The sequence below is a fragment of the Alexandromys fortis genome, unplaced genomic scaffold (assembly GCF_014885135.2).
Source record: "Alexandromys fortis isolate MF-2015 unplaced genomic scaffold, M_Fortis_MF-2015_v1.1 scaffold_20, whole genome shotgun sequence".
NCBI lineage: Eukaryota > Metazoa > Chordata > Mammalia > Rodentia > Cricetidae > Alexandromys > Alexandromys fortis.
Genome location: NW_026067903.1, coordinates 4,708,075 through 4,727,108, shown reverse-complemented (window position 1 = coordinate 4,727,108; position 19,034 = coordinate 4,708,075). Strand labels below are relative to the sequence as shown.

Sequence of the window (19,034 nt, the reverse complement as noted above, 5' to 3'; positions counted from 1 at the left end):
ACTAGCTCTTGTAGACCAGGCTGGTCTCGAACTCACAGAGATCCGCCTGCCTTTGCCTCTCGAGTGCTGGGATTAAAGGCGTGAGCCACCATCGCCCGGCCTACTCATAAAATTTTAAAAATTAAAAAACTTCAACAAAAATGTTCAGTTTTTATGTTTTAAGTATTTTACCATAATTTTAGAAACTTTTTTTTAAAGCAGGAAGTTAAAAGCATGCCACAGGAACAGAGACTGTCAAATAGGAAGGTGGAGAGCACAAAGCTAGGCAAAGAGTCAACCTCTCCAAGAAGTATGTGCAACAGTGCCTATGACTTTTTTCTTGGAATCAGGGGCAGTGGGAGATTAAACACAGGCAATTTACAAAGACCATGTACTGCCCTCAGGAGTGGCTAAATAAATGGAATACAAACCCACAGGCCTAGAAGAGTTTTCAGAGTGCCTGTACCAATATATTCTTATTTTTTTCATAAAGAGTGGAGGTTTTAACACCAGACCAATGACCTTCTGAGATGAATTTAAGTACAAATATACAGCTGCTTTTTAGTACCTATTTGTGGTAGACACATTAGTAGCCATATTTTTTAATAGGACTAAGAAAGAAAACAGGCCCTAAATATAAGGCCTGCCTAGACTAACTCCAACTAGTCCATATGTATGAAAAGTAGAAGCACAACTTGGTCCTGAGTCACTGACTTAAAATCAGTCAGCTAAATCTTAGTCCTTTATTATGGACAGAGATGACTGGACCAATTCTACAGTCTTCTGCAGTGTTTAAACTACCATTTTATATACTTGCTTATTTAAGGTACCAAACAAACAAGCAAATAAAGCCTTCACAGGGCTGGAGAAATGGCCCAGTGGCTCTACAGCTTAGAATACTGAGTGCTATTTTAGAGGGCTAAGGTTCAATTCCCAGCAATTATATGGAGGCTCACAACCACCTACTACAGTTCTAGTGGATCAGATGCCCTCTTCTGGCTTCCACAGGCATCAGTGATACATGCAGTACAGACATACATGCAGGCAAAACATCCGTATAAATAAAACTAATTTTACAACTCCATTAACAGATATACCATTCTAATGTATAGAGAAACTTAAAAAAAAACTTTTAAGCCGGGTGGTGGTGGTGCACACCTTTAATCCCAGCACTTGGGAGGCAGAGGCAGGTGGATCTCTGTGAGTTCGAGACCAGCCTGGTCTACAAGAGCTAGTTCCAGGACAGGCTCCAAAACCACAGAGAAACCCTGTCTCGAAAAACCAAAAAAGAAAAAAAAAAAAAACTTTTAAGACATAAATAAGCATATTATGAAACCTTTTCTATGCTTTCAAAAAATAAGAGATGTGCCTGTCCATAACATGGCTACACATTAAAAACTAACTTTACCCAGAGGGGCCTTAGTTCTTGAACGTGTTCTACACATCCTTGGGATTTGCTATTAAACCATCCTTTTGGGGGGAGGAAGACTTCAAATAGTTTAATAATCAGGTCTGTTGTAGTTTAATAATCAGGTCTGTTGTAGTAACTTTGGGCCCTGTATTTTCAACCTCCTGAAGGGCTGGAAAATAAAGGTCAATCACACCATCAGCTATTATATCTAAAGAGTTCAAGTTCCAATAAATTCTCTGGATAATAAAGCTTCGTGAGTTTCCTTTAGTCCTGCATATCACTGTCATAACTCTACCCAAAAAAGACAAAATCCTATGGAGCTCTTCTATGTGCTCCTTGGCTAATTTTCATCTGTATCTTTCACTACAACAAATCCAAGCTCAAGAGCTTTCATGTGTTCTGAGCTCATCCAGAGACTTACTGAACCAGAGTAGTACAGACAATTCCCAAACATGCAGCTGGCATTAGAAATGAAGACAACTCACCCCACCTCCTTCCCGACCAAAAAACAAGGTTATCTAGACCAAAAAAATAAAATAAAATAAAAAAGGCATTACTTTCTAATTTTCAATCTTCCTTTCATGTTTCCTACATCTTTAGTGGGATATAGTTGGCAACTGTAAACTACATTTCCTAAAGTCAAGAGTATGCATGCTACTAAGCTCGGGGCAGTAAAATATGAACAGAACACAGGCAAAATCTGCCATATTGATGTTACCCTCCCTAGTATTGGGGCATCAAATGTCCTATAGTCTTAAAGAAAATTGCTTAATTAATGCACTTGTGAAGTAGCACAGTTTCAACTGTGATCCTTACAGCTAAGCCCGAGTGGGCAAATGACCAAGACAAAGAATCCAAAGGAGTAAAATACCACTTCCCATGATGGAAGAGCATCAAAGAATTATCTGTAGGAAACTTCAAGGTTGCAGTAAATCATAGTAAACTTTGAAACCACAGGATTTCAAAGGTCATATGCAAGTCTAACAGTAGAGACAAACAGGTGAGGAACAGAAGTAATATCAAAAAGGTGTTTTTTTCTCTGGAGCAGTGGTTCTCATACCCGAGCATCAAAATCATATAAAGAAGGCCTAGGAAACAAGAGAGACCACTGAATTCCAACTTAAATGGTCGGGACTCAGAAACTACAGGTGTTTGGTTGGGTAGGGCTGGGAATTTATATTTTTAAAAGTTCCCAAGTAATTTAGAAGCTGTTGGTCATGGGCTGATTCTGCTGATATTTAAAGTGTATGCAGTGGGGAAGTGGAGTTAGAGGCTAGGGCAGGGGCACAGGTAAAGAGTGTATGAGGAAAAGAGAAAATGCTGGCAAACAGTCAGTGCCCAGCCTGGAAAAATTCTGTAGGAGTGTATTACAGGTGACAGTCTCTCACTCCTCCTCCCTTCAAATCCAGATCAGATTAACAGTCTCCTTCGAACTCACTGTCATTTGCCGTTTTCAAGGTAAGTAAAGTATAAACCACAATGAAAGGTTTATCAAAGATAAAAGACTTACATAAAACTAAATACTAGATTCTACATTAGAATCTAGTATTGCACTGACAGAATGCAATCAAGCACAGAGAAAGCAATAAAAATCAGGTTGGCGAAGAAAACCGACAAAATAACATGTAAAAGGAGATATAAGCTTTAGGCAATAATGGAATAATGAATGTGCTTTTAAAGGTAGAAGGGAACAGGGAAGGAGAAAGGAAGCAGTGATGTTAGAAAGAAAAATTCTTAAAACTACAAAAAAAAAAAAAAAAACCACAGAGCTAAGGTAACATTCTAGATGTAGTAGATGAACAGAGATAGCTGAGGAATGTCACAGAAAGTCTTAAGTATTAACCTTAGAAGCTTAAATTTTACTTTAAGGAAATAAATACAGAATGTTCGCAGACATCTTCATCTTGTTTATTCCATCTACACATTTTACTATCTTTCTAAAACTCACAAGGTAAATGAACACCAATGATACGTAACTAAAAATCCCATGGAACAAGTGAAGTTCAAAAATATGCTCTACCTTGTTATTAGGGAGATGGCTCAGTAGTAAAATGACTGCCCTTCAAGCACGATGCCCTGAGCTGGGGTCACCAGCACCCATATAGAAAAGCCATGATAGCATGTACCTTTAATCCCGGAACTGTGAAGTGAATCTCTGGAGTTCACCGGGTATCTGGCTGCCTAGCTACAGGTTCAGTGTGAGTGCCTATTTCAAAAATTAAGGTAGCCGAGGAGGACAACAAACACTGACCTCTAGCCTTCACATGTACACAACCATACATACATATCTACACACTATACACACACACAAAGTCTATTTATATATATACATGTGTGTGTATACTTTCCTATCTGTTCCATTTTCTGCAAGTCTCTTCTCACTAATCTTTAAATTTAATGTAATTGCAAATGAACATAAAAAGAAAATTTAAATTGTCAAAACTTCTGGACTCTTCCCTTGCCTTCATGCTGTGAAGTTCCCATATTTAAAAAGAAAATCACTACATTCTTCAAGATACTGAAACTGTAATTCAATTTAAGTTTAGTACACAATGTTTGTTTTGGAGTTTTTTTGGCTTTGAGGCTGGTTCTCATGTAGCCCAGACAGGGGCCTCAAATTCACTAGGTAGCTTAGGGTGACCTTGATCGTCACCCTCCTACCTCTACCTCCCAAGTACTAGGATAATAAGGTATCTACCACAACAGTCACAGTGTACTATACCTTAGTATAGTACACTTAGCTAACATTCTAAGAAAGCTAATTTCAAGAGAATTTAAAATGCTCTCTGAATGACATTAGAAGTAAGATTCCCTAAAGGCATAAAGGACTTGCAGAAGAATATTAGCCTCCACGATCACAAGTAGTGAACGTGTCAGTGTCAGTACTCCCTCTTACCTAAGAAAATTCCAAATGGCAATCTTCAGAACATTTTCTAAGTCTAACAGATTAACAACACATCCATCTCAATCACAAAAAAACCTCAGTTTTTTTCACTCAGCAGCAGTAAACTACCTAGATCAAAATATGTGATTCAAAGGAATTCCAAATAGCAATATTTTCAGACAACTGAGCTTTTTAAAACAGAAGTATTTATAAACACAACTTACAATAGAAACTATGTAAATAAAACGTTTGACTGAGGGGCTGGAGAGATGGCTCAGAGGTTTTAAGCACTGACTGTTCTTCCAGAGGTCCCAGGTTCAATTCCTATCACCCTCGGTAACTCCAGTTCCAAGGGACCTGACACCCATAGCAAAAACACCAATGCACATAAAATTGAAAAAAAAGAAAAAACAAAGGTTTTTTAAAAATTGACTGAAATGAACATCATCCTACGTTTTAAATTCTACTGCATCAACAGAAATGTTATAATCCTCAAAAGACGGCAATCCTTTTAGATTACAGGAGGCGGGGATAGCAATTTTCTCTGAACTCAAACAGTCCCTTTTGGAGAGAGAAGAGGCCCTTGAAACTCAGGAAGTAAAGCTGAAACTTGCAAGTTTCAGAGGACCTTTCCCCAAGGTTGCACAAGCAATTAATGTTGCCTATCAGTCTGCTTAATATAAAATTTAATTTCCAGCATGATAGAGAGATCCTGAGCCCAAAGAATCAAAATCAAAATCTCAACTCCATAATTCAGTCTAGTGCCTAAAAGACAAAAATGATTAAGACCATTCTTAGTAATCTCAGAGGTAAGAATGATGGAGTTTAGAAAATATACAACCCGTCTTATGACTAAACCTTCTAGAAGTTCCTCCTAAACCTTCAGTGTGATCAAAAAAACAATATTCTGGTTTATTTTCTAACATCAATCAGACTTTTTGTCCACCCCTGCTCACATGGAAAGTCACGGGGTCAGATGGTAAACTTCAGTTCAAACACCAGAACCCACATTTAAAATAACAATAATAAAACCTGGTTTGGTGACACCCACTTGGTGTTGGAGAGGGCAGAGGGTTCCATGTCCTCCCTAGCCAGCCAGCCTAGCCTATTTGTCCAATTCCAATCCAGTGAAATTTTGTTTTATAAAAACGGTGGATGGTACCTGAAGAACAACACTCAACGTTGTCCTCTGGCTTCCACAGATGCAAGCACATATGCAGAGCCATGGAGCCAAACTGGCTTTAAAAAGGATTTCCATGAACCAGTGAGACAGCTCAGTGGACCATGACTCTTGCAGCCAAGCCTGATGAAATGAGTTCAATACCTGGGAGCTACACAGGAGAAACCTGACTACCAGCTGTCCTCTGGCCCCCAAACAAACAAACAGATGTAAATTATTAAAGAGTAGAAAAGCACTGGGTAAAGCACTTGTCATCAAGCATGAGGATCCAAGTCTGATGCACATTCAAACACCAGAGCCCACATGATAGTAGGACCAATTCCCCCACAAATTGTCCTCTGAGTTCCTTATATGTATACTCACACATATAGACACATGCACACAAACTAAATGAATGTAATTTTAAAAAATAAAAGGTTTCTTAAATCATCTCTACCTGGACAGATAAGAAAGCACTAATTTTAACAACATTATATGACAAAATTTTTAACTACTTCCTATTTTCTAAGGAAGTGCCAATTTTCTAAGACTACAATTCTCAGAGGAATGCAACTTTAAAAGCCACAAAATTGTATCATCCATATAACTGTTAAGACATTTAATGCTGACACTCTTAAGAGGCCCAGACTAACTTCTGTCTTATGTTTACCAAGCTCATTTGCATGTTTGCCCGCCCTCTCTCGACATCTCCCTCATGCCTATTATGACTGTGTGATCCCCCTCTCTTAATATCCACGTTTAAATCTGTACTTATAAACTAGAGTTCTGTTGTCCAAATCCAAGCATCCTGCAGACACCTGTAACTACAGTTTCAAACAGACACCCTCTTATTAGGTAGAAATAATGGGAAAAACTGCCAGTAATTCGGAGAAACAAACTTACAAATGCAAACCTTTGTCCTTTTTAAATGTAGCTCACAAAAGAGTTAGGACCCTAGGTCATGAATCAGAAGTAGGTAAAAATCCTGGATTCTTTTGTACCATGAGACCCAGCCAAGTAATATCATTTCTGCAAATCTGTTTCTTCATAACTGAGCCTACTTTATATGGTACTTTTGAATATTAAATGAGAAACCACTTAGCAAAGAGTCCTGGAACATAGTCCATACTCAATAATTTACCATTTATTAAATTTTAGAATAAGTGTTAAACAGACAAGTAGTATTTAATATTCTTTTAATTTTCAGCCACAAAGCTTAGAATCCTATGACTTATAGTTGAGATGAGATACAAAACAAACTACAAAAAGCCATTTTGCTAAGGATAAATACTAAGTGAAAATAATTGTATTATACAAGTGTAATTGTCATAGGCAGAATCTTAAGTTTAGAAAAATAACTCAATATGCATTAGCTCAAGTATCTATTATTACAAAGCCATGGTCTCATTTCTCTAATCACTAAAGAAAAAAACCAATACATTAAAAAAAGTCAAAGGCAGGCATGTAGAATGTTACTAGACTGCTTTAAGCTCTAATTTAAGAACCAAAATATACCATGTAGGGAAAACTGTGAAAGATGGCAGAAAACCATCACACAAAAGATGATAAAACACCTCTCTTAACACTACAAAAATCAGACTTCCATGAGATCTTCAGAATTTCCTGTCAGAAGACAAAAAGCCCCTAGCAAGATCTTTCATTGCCACAATCATATTTCCAGTAGAACGAACCTCAAAGCAAAACCTATGAAAACCACTCTGTTGGGATAATCACTCTCAGCCATCTTCTTCAGACTGGAAAATAAAACACCTGACATACATATTAAGACTAAGCAGCGGCCACCCATTCTCAGTAGCTTATTTTTATCTTATTCTAGACAGAGAAACTAATTAAAAAGTCAAATTTTGGCAGGCAAAAAACTTTATTCAAAAAATATAAAAACTAATTCAAGTTTATCTCATGCCAACAATAAAAAATATCATCAGTATGTGAAGCAAAATTTTTAAAGGTTTTCTTTTTTTTTTTTTTTAAGGCAGGGGAGAAGGCACACAGAAGTTTGCAATCATGAAGACCTGAGTTCAGATCTTTAGCCATGCAAAATGTGACTAAGAATGGGTGCAGCTGTGCACATTTTTAACTCCAGTGCTTTGGGGTGATAACAGACAGATCCTAGGAGCCAGCCAGTCTAGTCAAAATGGCAAGCAACCCCCGGTTCAGTGAGAGATCGTGACTCAGAAGCTAAGATAGAGAACAACTGGAAGACACTGGACATAGACGTGTGGTCTCCATACAAAGTGCAGGAAATTCAGACTACTGTACTTTACAGGCATTCTCTCAATTACTCACTAGCACTACAGGTAGGTGATACTACAGTCATCATATGTAGATGATTAAAATGAGGCACCTGAAGTCACTAACCTGTCCAAGGTTACTGTCAATCAGTAATGGTAGAAGGCAGGATCTTCACTGAAGTTGTCAAACATTCAAATCACTACAACATTCAACAACTTTTACTAAGAGCTTATTAGGTACTAGGCACAGTTCTAAATACTGGCGATAAAATTACGAATAAAGTTACAAATAAATCTAGTAAGATCTCCAACTTGTAGTTAGGAAGAGCCAACAAGTCTAATGGGAAAAAACAAGTGAAAATGTATATGATAATACAATAGAGAAAAAGAACAAAATCAAAAATAAAACAATTTAAAAAGCAAACAAAATAGTCAAACAACAGGAAGAGAGAGACTTGCTTCTATTTCAGGGACGTGAAGGTCCCCTGAAGTAAAGAGACAACAACTGACATCCCCCAGAAGAGGTGTTCAGTTAACTGCCTAGGCAGCATCCTGAGGCCAAGCCCCCGTAAAGAGTCGTGGATATTGGCAGCTGCCAAATCATTTGATGCCCTGAGGGTGGGGATAAGGGACTTAGATTCAATTCTGTTTGTAACCCAGAGCTTTTGGAGGATTTTAAGCAAGAAAAGATCAATCCAAGTTCTTTTTCAAAAGATCATTCTGATACTTATGTGAGAACAACCGAAATAAGGACGCCAGCACCAATCCCACAATCCAAGGAGAGCAACACTCAAACTTAAGGCCTAAATCTGTGTGTAGTTTACAAGTAGATGAGATATTAAAAGAATCTGTGACTTGTCTCTAAAGACTTGAATTATCATACTCTCATACTGTGTTCAAATGGTAAATTTGTAAAACATCCATTAACATCCACATTAATGCTTCAGTTGGCACCATTATTTCTTTTAAAAGAAAAATACACCGTAGGTCTTTTTTTTTTTTTTTCTCTGTTTTTCAATATTCTGTTTAACCTGCCCTGTGATTTATTTTGGTTTCTGTTTGAGGTGGAATCTCACTATGCAGCCCCTAACTGGTCTGAACTTCACTATGTAGACAAGACTGACCTCAAATTCTCAAGAGATCCATCTCTGTCTCCCTAGTAGTGCTGGGATTAAAGGTGTGTGCCACCAAGCCTGTCTTTTCTGATTTACAATCCCTTACATTCTAACAAAGCAAAAAGAATCACACCAACAACAATCTGCTCACTGGGAGACAACAGGTTAGTTTTCTTCTTGTGGTCTATCTCTAGCATAGCAGGCCCTGCTATGGTACACTGTGAAGAGTGTACCACAGGAAACACTAAGTACACATCGTCTCGATAAGTGCCTTTCATTTAAGAACTAACTTACCAGTCAGCTACCCAAGCTGGAAAATAAGGTCTTCAAACTTAAGAGTGAAAAACTTGCCCACAGTCATACAACTGTCAGAGACAAAACTCCAAACCCCTATCTAAATCCTTTGATTTTTTTCCATTTCAGAAGCCATTAAAGACTATATGTATAACTTCAGTAAAGGCAGTATGTACTCACTGGAACTCACAGTGACTGGTTGTTGACAGATCTTTTTTTTTCTTATTTGAATCTTAGTTTTCAAAGGGGTTGAAAAGCAAATTAACTTTGAAAATTATTATTTTTCTACTTGAGACGACATAGAACTCAATCCTAAAAATGATTCCCATTATTTTAAAAAGTGAATAATCTTAGAATACTCTTAAAGGTGACCCCCATATTTTAAAGTGACATACAGTCATTATTTACCATAAAAAGGAATAAAGTTTCATGACAAGATACACGAATTGGTACCGAATGACCTCAAAGGACCTAAAAGACACAAACAAGAAATCACAGTAATTCAAGAAAAATGGCAAATAACTAGCCTAAGCAGGTAACCGAGCGCGTGTTTATAGACTGTCCAGCTGGATGGAGAGCTTAAGGGAAGCATCCAGCACAGGTACTAGTGGGAGGGAAGAAGGGGCATCCTAGCAGCATTTGCCTAGGCAAAGCCCTGCCAATGTGAGAAAGCGGACTCCTACGTTTTAAAGCCCATGGAGGGCAACTTTAGGCTGAGCTAATGTACACTCCACAGGAACAAGGCTACATCAGGTCTCACTCTACCTAAAGGAGGAACTGGTGTGCTCGGAAGACTAGAGACGCCAGAGACCAGTCAAGATATTTAAGAGTTGTTACACAGCCCTTAACAGTTACAAATCCTTTTTATGATGTATCTCTATATGCCATTTCTACTCTACGCATGGCCCGAGAAAAAAAACTGGAGTAAAATTCTAATTAAGGTGTATCACCTGTCATGTTTCTTAAACAATTAAGGAACGCTGTTATAGGAAGGTCGGCGCTTTCCAAACCGGGGACAGGAAAGGAAGAGCCCCCAAACACAGACAAGTGGCCCTCTCCATCGACCCCTCGGCTGTTATTTTAACGGCACATCCAAGAGTGCAGGGAGCGCCTGTGGGGACACACTTGGGACAGGTGTCCTGAAAACGAGGAAGACAGATAAATAACAAGGAAAAGGGGAGAAAAACACTGCCTCCGGCATGCCTGCGAGCAAGGGAGCGGGAGAAGCCGGGGTACAGGGACCGAGCGGTGAGTCCAGGCCGGAGGACCGCGACGCCGCGCCCGGGCGCCCGTGCCACGTTCTGCGATCGCTGGGGGAGCGAACACTCGAACGCGCGAGTGAATGAATGGCCGGCGAGGCGCCGGCTTAGCAAAGAGTGAGTTGCGGCGCCGGCGGCGGGACCGGGGAAAGCAGGGCCGTGGGCGCCCGGGGTCGCCTGGCGACGGAGCGCGGGAGGCAGCGCCGGGGTGGCCGCGCCGTGGCGGAGAGGGAACGGGAGGTCACGCGTTACATAACCCGGCGGCCCGAGGCGCAAGGGCGGCGCGACAGGCAGCAGGCCTCGGAGCGGCGCCGCGGGCTCCGGGCCTCCGTCCCCCGGCGCCTCAGGCCGCGCAGGCGGCAGCGGCTCGCCGCCCCTCCCCCACCCGCCGGCCCGGGGGTCGCTCACCTTCCGCGCCGCCCCAGGCCACCATGCCCGGGCCCAGCCGCTTCTTCGAGCCTCTCGCGGGGGCCGACGCCGCCGCCACACACTGCCCTCGCCGCTGCAGGGACAAACGTCGGGGAAGGCAGTCGGTCGCCGAGCCGCACAGCGCCGCGGCCCACGCTCCCGCAGTCACGGCGCCCGCCTCGCGCCTCCGCCGCGGCGGCTCCCGCCCCTCCCCCTCCGCCCCGCTAGCCAGCTACAGCGCGCGCCCGGCCGGCTTCCCCCTCCCGTCCCTGCCGCGGCCCGCTGCCCGGGATCCGCTCGCACTCACCGGGCGCGGCGCACGCGCGCTGCTCGCGCCCGGCCCGAGGCGACCCCGGCCCCGCCCTCCTTTCGCGCCGGCGCCCGCAGGGGGCAGCGCCTCGGCGGCACGTGACTGTGTCGCGGGCTGGGCGGGGGGAAGGCGGCCCGGGACCAGCCGCATCACCACGCTGCCTCCGCCGCCTCCCGCCGGGGTCGCGGCGCCCTGGCCAGCTGGCTAATCCTGCTGCCGCTGCAGCGACGCGCGGCCCCGCCCCGCCCGGGCTTCCCAGCCGCCGAGGGCGCGGGGGCCGGGACTAACCCGGTTTACGGCCGCTCGGGGTCTATGGAGGCGCCAAACGCGCCGCCGTACGGCACCGCACCAGCGATTGATTTGCAGCGCCACCTAGCGGCAGCCAGGACGCACGCAGCCTGGCACATGCTCCGTCCCGGAGCAGAGAACCGCGGCCCACGCCGTTGAGCGGGGATGCGCGCCGCACCACGGGGTCGCTTGCTGGCAACCAGCTCTAGCAGAGCCCAGAAACGACCCTACCTCATCTTTCCACGGCCGGTTCGGCATTCCCCCTGCGACCAGTAGCCTTTCCCATATGCAACATACGGACCAGAAGAAAATCGTTTTTCCGTGTCGTGTTAAAAACACCCACGTACACACATAACACGCATTTAACAATTCCATTTTCTAGCAAAAAACAATCGTCTCATAAGGATCATTTGGCCCGCCTCTGCGGTGTCTGTTCAATGACAGACTGTATGATTATTCTGATAGTCTTTATTGTGGGAATGCTCAAACATGAAGCCAACCAACCTTGCCAAGGTTCAACACTTTCCGTTCCTCCACCTTAGACATCTGAAGACTTTGTAAGCACTTAGAAAACAATCAGTCTTGAAACTTGCCTTTGCAAGCCTGAGGTTCGATTCCCAGAAAAGGAGATATTTAAATAAAATTGATTTCTCTCTCTCTCTCTCAAGTCGAGTTCCTAACTGCAACACCAGCAGGTCGTGTACTAAAATGCCACACGAAAACAACAAAACAATGAGACATAGGAAATTTTTTTGTCTCTACATGGCAGTTATTTCACTAAGGAAAAATGGCAAAACTTGGTTTTTGAAATTGAAAATTAACCTGTGAACGCTGTAAGGAATGGGCCATTGTATTTCAATTTCAGTTTCGTTCCTACTCTTCCATAATCAAAGATGACTTTTTCTGTATTTTCTCAAGCAAATATAAACTGACTGTCTCAGTTTGCTTTCTATTGCTGTCACAAACATCACCAAAAGCAACTTGGGGAGAAAAGGATTAATTTCTTACAACTCACAGTCCACCATGAAGGGAAATCCGAACAGGAACCTGGAGGTAGGAACTGAGACCGTGGAGGAGCCCTGCTTACTTGACTTGCTCCTTAAGGTGGTTTCGTTCCTCTTATATAACTGAGACCCCCTGGGGGCCACCGCCCTTAGTGGGCTGGGCCCTCCCACATCAATTACCAATCAAGAAGATGTTCCACAGACTTGTCCACAGGTTCCATCTTCCCAGATGACCCTAGTTTCGAGAAGATGCCAGCACACGCGTCTTGGCAGTGCCTTTGTAGAATCCAGCGACACGGTCTAAACTGTTCTTTAGCACTAGTTTGCAACCGCCTATAAAAGAAAAACGTCTTTCTCTATAAAAAGAAACAGAATCAAGAGACAAGCAGAAATACAATGGAGACGAACTCTAGAGTCCTTGTTATGAACAAGTCTGCACAGGGTTTGTTTTTATTTCAGAATGTTCTTATTTCACCTTTATCCAGTCATCACGCATTTAATTATTCTTATCAAGACTATTCTTCCCTAAGGTGAGCTGGGCTTTGGAGACAGCCACTGAGATGGCCAATCTGGACCCCCACACTTGGAAGTTCTCTGGAAATTTGTACTTTTTTCTCTCCTTTCTAAGCTTCATTAAAATAGATTTAAAAAATAATCACTACTGGCACCTTAAGAGACCCTTAGGCATGCAGGCCAGTGGCCCTTTTAGGGTCGTGGATAAAAGGACATGATTCTGCTGCTCATTCACCTTGATCTTCAGCAGGAAATTCCTTGGGAAATGCACAGCTCGCCTTGAAAGAGCAAGAGACTTTATAAGGTTTGGACTCAAGCCCCTGGGGTGCTCTGCTCAGAGTGGCTCGTGTTGCCATAGGTTGTGTTGATTATTACAAAACATTCTATCCATTACGCTGAAAGATGAACTAACAAGAGCCCACATGCCCTGAGGATGTTGGAAGCAGAGTTGAGTTGCCGTGTCGCAAACGTGCACACGTGTTCGCGTCCAGCCAACACCGTTCACAAAATTCACTGTGATCCAACAATTCGTCATGGTGTGCATTCTGTACCCCACTTACCGTGCACGTCTCTCGTGCTGGTGGACAAACACATTGATCTCCTGTCTCCAGAAAGCCCTTAGTGTGGTGTGAGAGGCAGCAGCCGCGGGGTAGGTTCAGGGCTACCACCTGAAGGCCATCTATGGGCCCCAGGGGGAACCTGTCAGGAAAGCCGCAGTTTGGACTGAGATTGGTTCTGTGAGGGAAACACCACTCTCAGAGGGAACAGCATGTGCACAGGCAGAGAACGGAGGACAGAGGACATTCTAGGAACCGTGAAGGATGAAGTAGAGTGTGGCATGGGGACGAATCATCCCAGAAAGGAAGCCGGGAAGGCAAAATGGGGGCTGGGAGAAGGAAGGGCCCTGTAAAGGTGATGTGTTGTCCCCGTACTCAGGGCAAGGAATCAACAAAAGGGTTAGGGTTAAGCAAGGAAAGTGACTTTTGAAAGTCACCTTGGCTGCAGCCCTGAGAGGCAGTCGGGTCCAGGTAAGCCAGGAGGTTGGAACTGGGCAGGACACGGGAGTTCGCAGAGCACTGTAACGTGAGAGGAAAAGACACGAGAGTTGAGGGCAGAGGCGGTAGAGCGATCAGATTGACCGTAATAGAACCTAAACTGAGGAGGAGAAGGGACATGCTTGCCATGGTCAGGTAAGTCTAGTGATAGTTTTGGTGGCTGGTCGGGAAGCTTTTGAAGGATTTTTGAGTTAGGCACTTGCATATGATAATAGGATGGAGGACAAAGTCATTATAAGGAGAAGTTCAAAGATATAAAAGGTCAGAGGGGTCACCTCTGTACTTACTGAAACCACCAGGAACCGGGGTTTGAGAGAAGGCTTAGCAGATCAAGAACTTGCTGTGTACTTATAAGGAACTGAGTTCAGATCCATAGGACCCAAATAAATGCCGGGTAGGAGTAGGGGCTTGCCTGGAGTCCCAGCTCTCAGGAAGTAGAGACAGGGCAAGCTGAAGAATCAAACTAGCCACATCTGTGAGCTCCAGGCCTGGAGAGAGTGACTCAGAACCATTTGATGACATCAGAAGAATGAATAGCATCTGCTGTGCTCCATTCTAATACAGTGATGACCCTACAGGCAAGGGTTCCCACACTCCTTCTGTTCCTAGCAATAATGGCACAATAATTTTTTTTCATATCACCCATAAGCCAAAAAAATCTAACACTGTTATTAAAACCAGATAAAGCCAAAAAACTTAAGTATTTGTGGCTTTACAGCTTGGTTAAGAAGTTTGGGGAAAAGTAATAGACTCAAATTGAAAGCAAAATAAGATTTGAATTTACTAATGGAACATCTGTAGCCTCTGGACAATGTACCACTTCTCAGACTTGGGACCATAATATCACTATTGTTTCTAATTCTATATCAGCAGGAAAACGCCAGGCACACGCTTTACACTTAATAACCTACAATAATGAGAGGAACGAGTCCCTCACTTTGAGGAGAATCACCTGGTTGGGTGGTAGCAGCCAGATTTTTCCTTAGTGGAAATATTTCCCCGTGTATAAATTGGCAATGTTTTCATCAACCGGATGTCCTCTCCAGAATCCTGTCATCTAACAGTTTTTACGTCTGTCGGCAATCTTGTCTGAAAAAACTATTTCATTGAGTTAAAAACAGTTTTGTTTTGTTTTAGGGGGCATTGTTTAGAGATAGGATTTCACTGTGTGGCCCTGGCTGTCCTGGAACTCACTCTGCAGACCAGGTTGGCCTTCGGCTTACAGAGATCTCTATGCCTCCTGAGTGCTGGCATTAAAGGTGTGTGCCACCACGGCCCAACCATGGACAGGTTTCTTTCTTACATTTCTCTCTCTCTCTAGGTGCAAAGACGGTTGGAGGAGAATGAGTAGAGACAAAAAGACCTGTCACGACTGAAATTTGAAGCACCCTGTACAGATGTCGTCAAGATGATGCGGGACCAGCTAGGCCGACTTGGAAGGATGCTCAGGTAGAGAAACAGGAAAGGGGGACACTGGTCTCCAAAAGAGGGGAACGTTTCAAGGAGGAAAGACCCACTGAGGCATGTGCAGCTGTCAAAGTAAGGACTGGAAATAGGTGACAAAGTCTGGCTTGAAACAACAGAGAGCAAGAAACAAAGAGGCTGCCCCAGGTGATTCTAATATTAACACTGCAGGGCAGGCCACATACCCAGGAGTTGTTGGGCAGCACAAAGCGAACCCAGTGGTGTTTCTGGAGACTTTGCGTCACAATTGGATTTCTTTGGGCACTTTTGTCTTATTGGTTATTTTAACTTCCTTTTTTTTGGGGGTGGGGTGTTTCTTGGTTTTATTTTTGTGTTTGAACGAGAGAGAAAGAATATAAAATTGAGTGCATAGAGAGATGGAGAAGACCTGGGAGGAACTGACAGGGGAAAACATGATCAAAGTATATTGTATGAAAAATGTTTTTACATAATAAAATAAGTCGACACAGGAGAGAAGTAATGGTGTTCCTAGCTAGCAACTGGAGAGGGTGACAGGACTAGACATATTCTGTTTTGTGGTTTCTTTGTTAACTAAACATACTATGAAGATGGCTTCGGGACCCAGTCAATAGGGTTTGCTAATGGACCACCTGTAGTGTTTAAGGTGGATAAAGAATTGCAGGCTTGGGGCCCAAACAACCAGAATAATGGGGCTGCCAAGCAGAGATGGGGCAGAGAGAGGGAACAGACATCCAGTGGATGTCCTGTTTTTAGTCTCCTCCTTATTCCTGTACTCAGTGAGACTCCTTGTCTGGTTCTCAAGGGAAGGTGGGATGCTCTGCCTGCTCCTCGCCAGAGGCCTCGTGCAGCTTCTCCTATCAGGCAGCCATGTTGTAGATGGTTGATTTTCAGCTCCCACACTTCTGTCATCTCCTCTTGTCTCTGTTGTTCTCCCCCCACCCCCCACCCCCCGTGTGTGTAAGTTTCCTATGGTTAAGAAGATTCAGGGCTGGAGGGACGGCTCAGGAGTTGAGAGTACTGCTCCTGCAGAGGACTGGTGCTCAGCTTCCAGCTCCCATACTGGATGACCCACAACTGCCCATAACGCCAACTCCAGGGGACCCTATACCTCTGTCCTCCACAGGCACCCGAAAGCACATGCGCACACCCATGCTGAGACAAACATTCGCATGCAACCAAAACTAAAAATAAAATACCTTTTTAAAAAGAATCCACTTAAGGCCATTCTTCTGGTATTTGCAAAGCACAGACAATACTGTGTTCTATACAGAGTTCAACTGGCAGCCTCCCTCGTTTGTTTCTCAGATACAAACTGTGATTATTAATATTTGTGATCAGCTTGATTGCATTTGGGATCGCCTAGGAGAACCATCTCTGGGCCTGTCTTTGAGGACATTAACTGAAAAGGGAAGGACCCATCCTGATCGTGGGAGTGGGGTCTGGGCTTCAGTGGGATTACAACAGGAAGGAGGATCAAGCCAGGTGAGTGGCAACAATCATTTCTTCCTGCTTCCAGACTGAGTTCAACATGACCAGTTGCCCCAAGCTCCTGCCACTGTGCCATCCCCAATAGGATGGGCCAAAGTAACCCCTTTCCTTGTCAGGGACTTGGTCATAAAATTAACAAACAAAAACACAACACATACAAACATCCTTCCATTCATTCATCCATTTCTGCGCTCGCTTTTTGACAGAATTGATCGCTTTCAATTGCTCAGTCGGTCCTCTCGAAGCTCACCGTGGGTATTTCAGAGTTTCTGCTTCCTGGGCGAAATGATTGGCATAGGTTTCCTTTGTCTTCACTGATTCTCCCTCCTCTGCACGAAGCGCGGCATTTTATTTATTACTTGCCTGAGCCCTCTCTTCGGATATCAACTTGGAAAAGCCAAAGTATGTCAGATAATCATTTTTAAACTGCAAAGTTTTGGGCTGGGGCGATAACTCAGCCCGAATTAAAGCATTTTCCACATACACACGAGACCTGAGTTCAACCTCCAGAATCTAAGAGTCAGGCACAGAAGCAGAGGTGATCCCTTGCTGCAGCCAGTCTAGCTGAATCGGGGACTTTTGTGATTAAACTAGAGGCTCTACCTTAAAAAATAGGTGGAGAGAGATTGAGAAAAACATCTGACATCCATCTTCTGGCTTCCACCAAGTGCGAAAGCACACATGCACGCGTGCACACACACATACACTCACTCACTTCAAGGACCACTACCTTAGACCTTATGAGTACCTATAAATGTTTGTGGGTCTCTGGGCATTTGAATTTGAGCCAATACTGTTGTGGAAGTTATTGATGACAGTAGAGTCACACACACAAATCCATATGTGCATTTGTCATTATTCTGATGCCATTTATCTTAAATTTCAGTTGACTGAGTACCTGACTCACCTAGGAATCTCTTGGGACCTCTTCATGAAATTTCAGGCTTGGGGGTTGGCAGCAAGGGTATGAGGGGGGCAAATCTAAAACACCTGTTCTTGGAATGTCTTGCAGCAAAGGAAATCCCTCGACTTCCTGCAGAGAAAGTCCTAGGCCTGGCTCCTTTATTTTAGTACAGATTTCCCGAACTCTGTGACCCAGGCCTAAGTCCGGAGTAGATCCACCTCCCATTTCATGCCTGACTCGAGTTGGTTTCAATTCCTTAAAGGCAAGAAAGACTAAGATTAAAGATGCACATACAGCATTTCATCGATCAGGAAGGCTGATCGAACTTTATGTAGAGAGTTGACGTGGCCCCCTCATTCTCTACTACCAGGCCTAAGTTTAAGACCAAGAGCTCTCACCTCAGCTTTCCCTGGGGACAAGCACATCCCCATGGCCCTGGAACACTCATTGGGCCTGTGTCTGGCTGTCCCATCTCACAGAGAAAAGCTACATAAGCTTAGAGACCTTGTTTATCAGCCTTTTCTTTTCTTCATCAAAACCAAAGAAATGAAGGAGGAGAGGAAGGGAGGGAGGGAAGGAAGGAGAAGAGGAGGAAGATAAAAGGAAGGGAAAGACTGAAGTGATTGATGAGGTTTACAAAGCCACCATTAACATAAAAGGCATAAGGATCAAATCTGTGGATTAAAAGTAAGTGCATTTTCCTACACTGGATACCCCAATGACGCGGAATACCTGCTTTAGATCCAAGGGGTCTTGTGCTGAGTCTTTCTAGAACTGCAATCCAACACAGAAGAAAAGCCCAAGGGGCAAATATCCCCAAAGTTATACACCAGATGAAGGGAGAACTGGAAATAAAACCCAGGGACTTTTTACTGCCCATGTTGTCAATAATAACTCCAGGGGCCTATAGCGACATTGAAGGATGGAGTCTATTTCTGGTTTTTATGGGAAGATTTTTCTTTTGTGGGCATTTCAAGCTCAAATACTAAAGGAGAGAGGGGGAGGGACGCACATGGTATGAAAATGAGACAGACAGACAGCCGGCAAACTCGAGCAACCCTTTAAATGGAAGTGCAGCTCTGTTGTAGGAAGAGCCACAGACAGGAAGTCAGGAAGCAGGCTTCCAGTTTTGACTCTGCCACTAATATGCTGCTAGCTTGATTGACTTCTCTGGGCCTCGGGGTCCTGTTCTGCAAAATGAGAGCGCTGTCATAAACAATGTCTCCTCCGGCTGCAAAACTCTATGAGAGCTTAAAGTTTTGATA

At 43.6% G+C, this 19,034-nt stretch overlaps 1 protein-coding gene across 6 annotated transcripts in view; it reads right to left on the bottom strand.

Moving 5' to 3' along the window:
- Rev1 (REV1 DNA directed polymerase) overlaps positions 1–11,087 on the bottom strand; it is a 73,343-nt gene extending 62,256 nt beyond the window's left edge. Inside the window, exons 1-2 of one of the 6 annotated variants that reach the window (XM_050134503.1) lie at positions 10,762–10,929; positions 9,503–9,565 (exon numbers count right to left, since the gene is read on the bottom strand). Coding sequence is in view for 2 of the 6 variants with exons in the window: in XM_050134500.1 (XP_049990457.1) it covers positions 9,503–9,525 (23 nt within the window). In the remaining 4 variants the exon portion in view is untranslated. Of the gene's footprint in view, positions 1–9,502; positions 9,566–10,761; positions 10,930–11,068 lie in introns of those variants that run through there. The other 5 variants (XM_050134500.1, XM_050134499.1, XM_050134505.1 and 2 more) reach the window with 5 other exon arrangements.
- Positions 11,088–19,034: the final 7,947 nt, after the last annotated feature.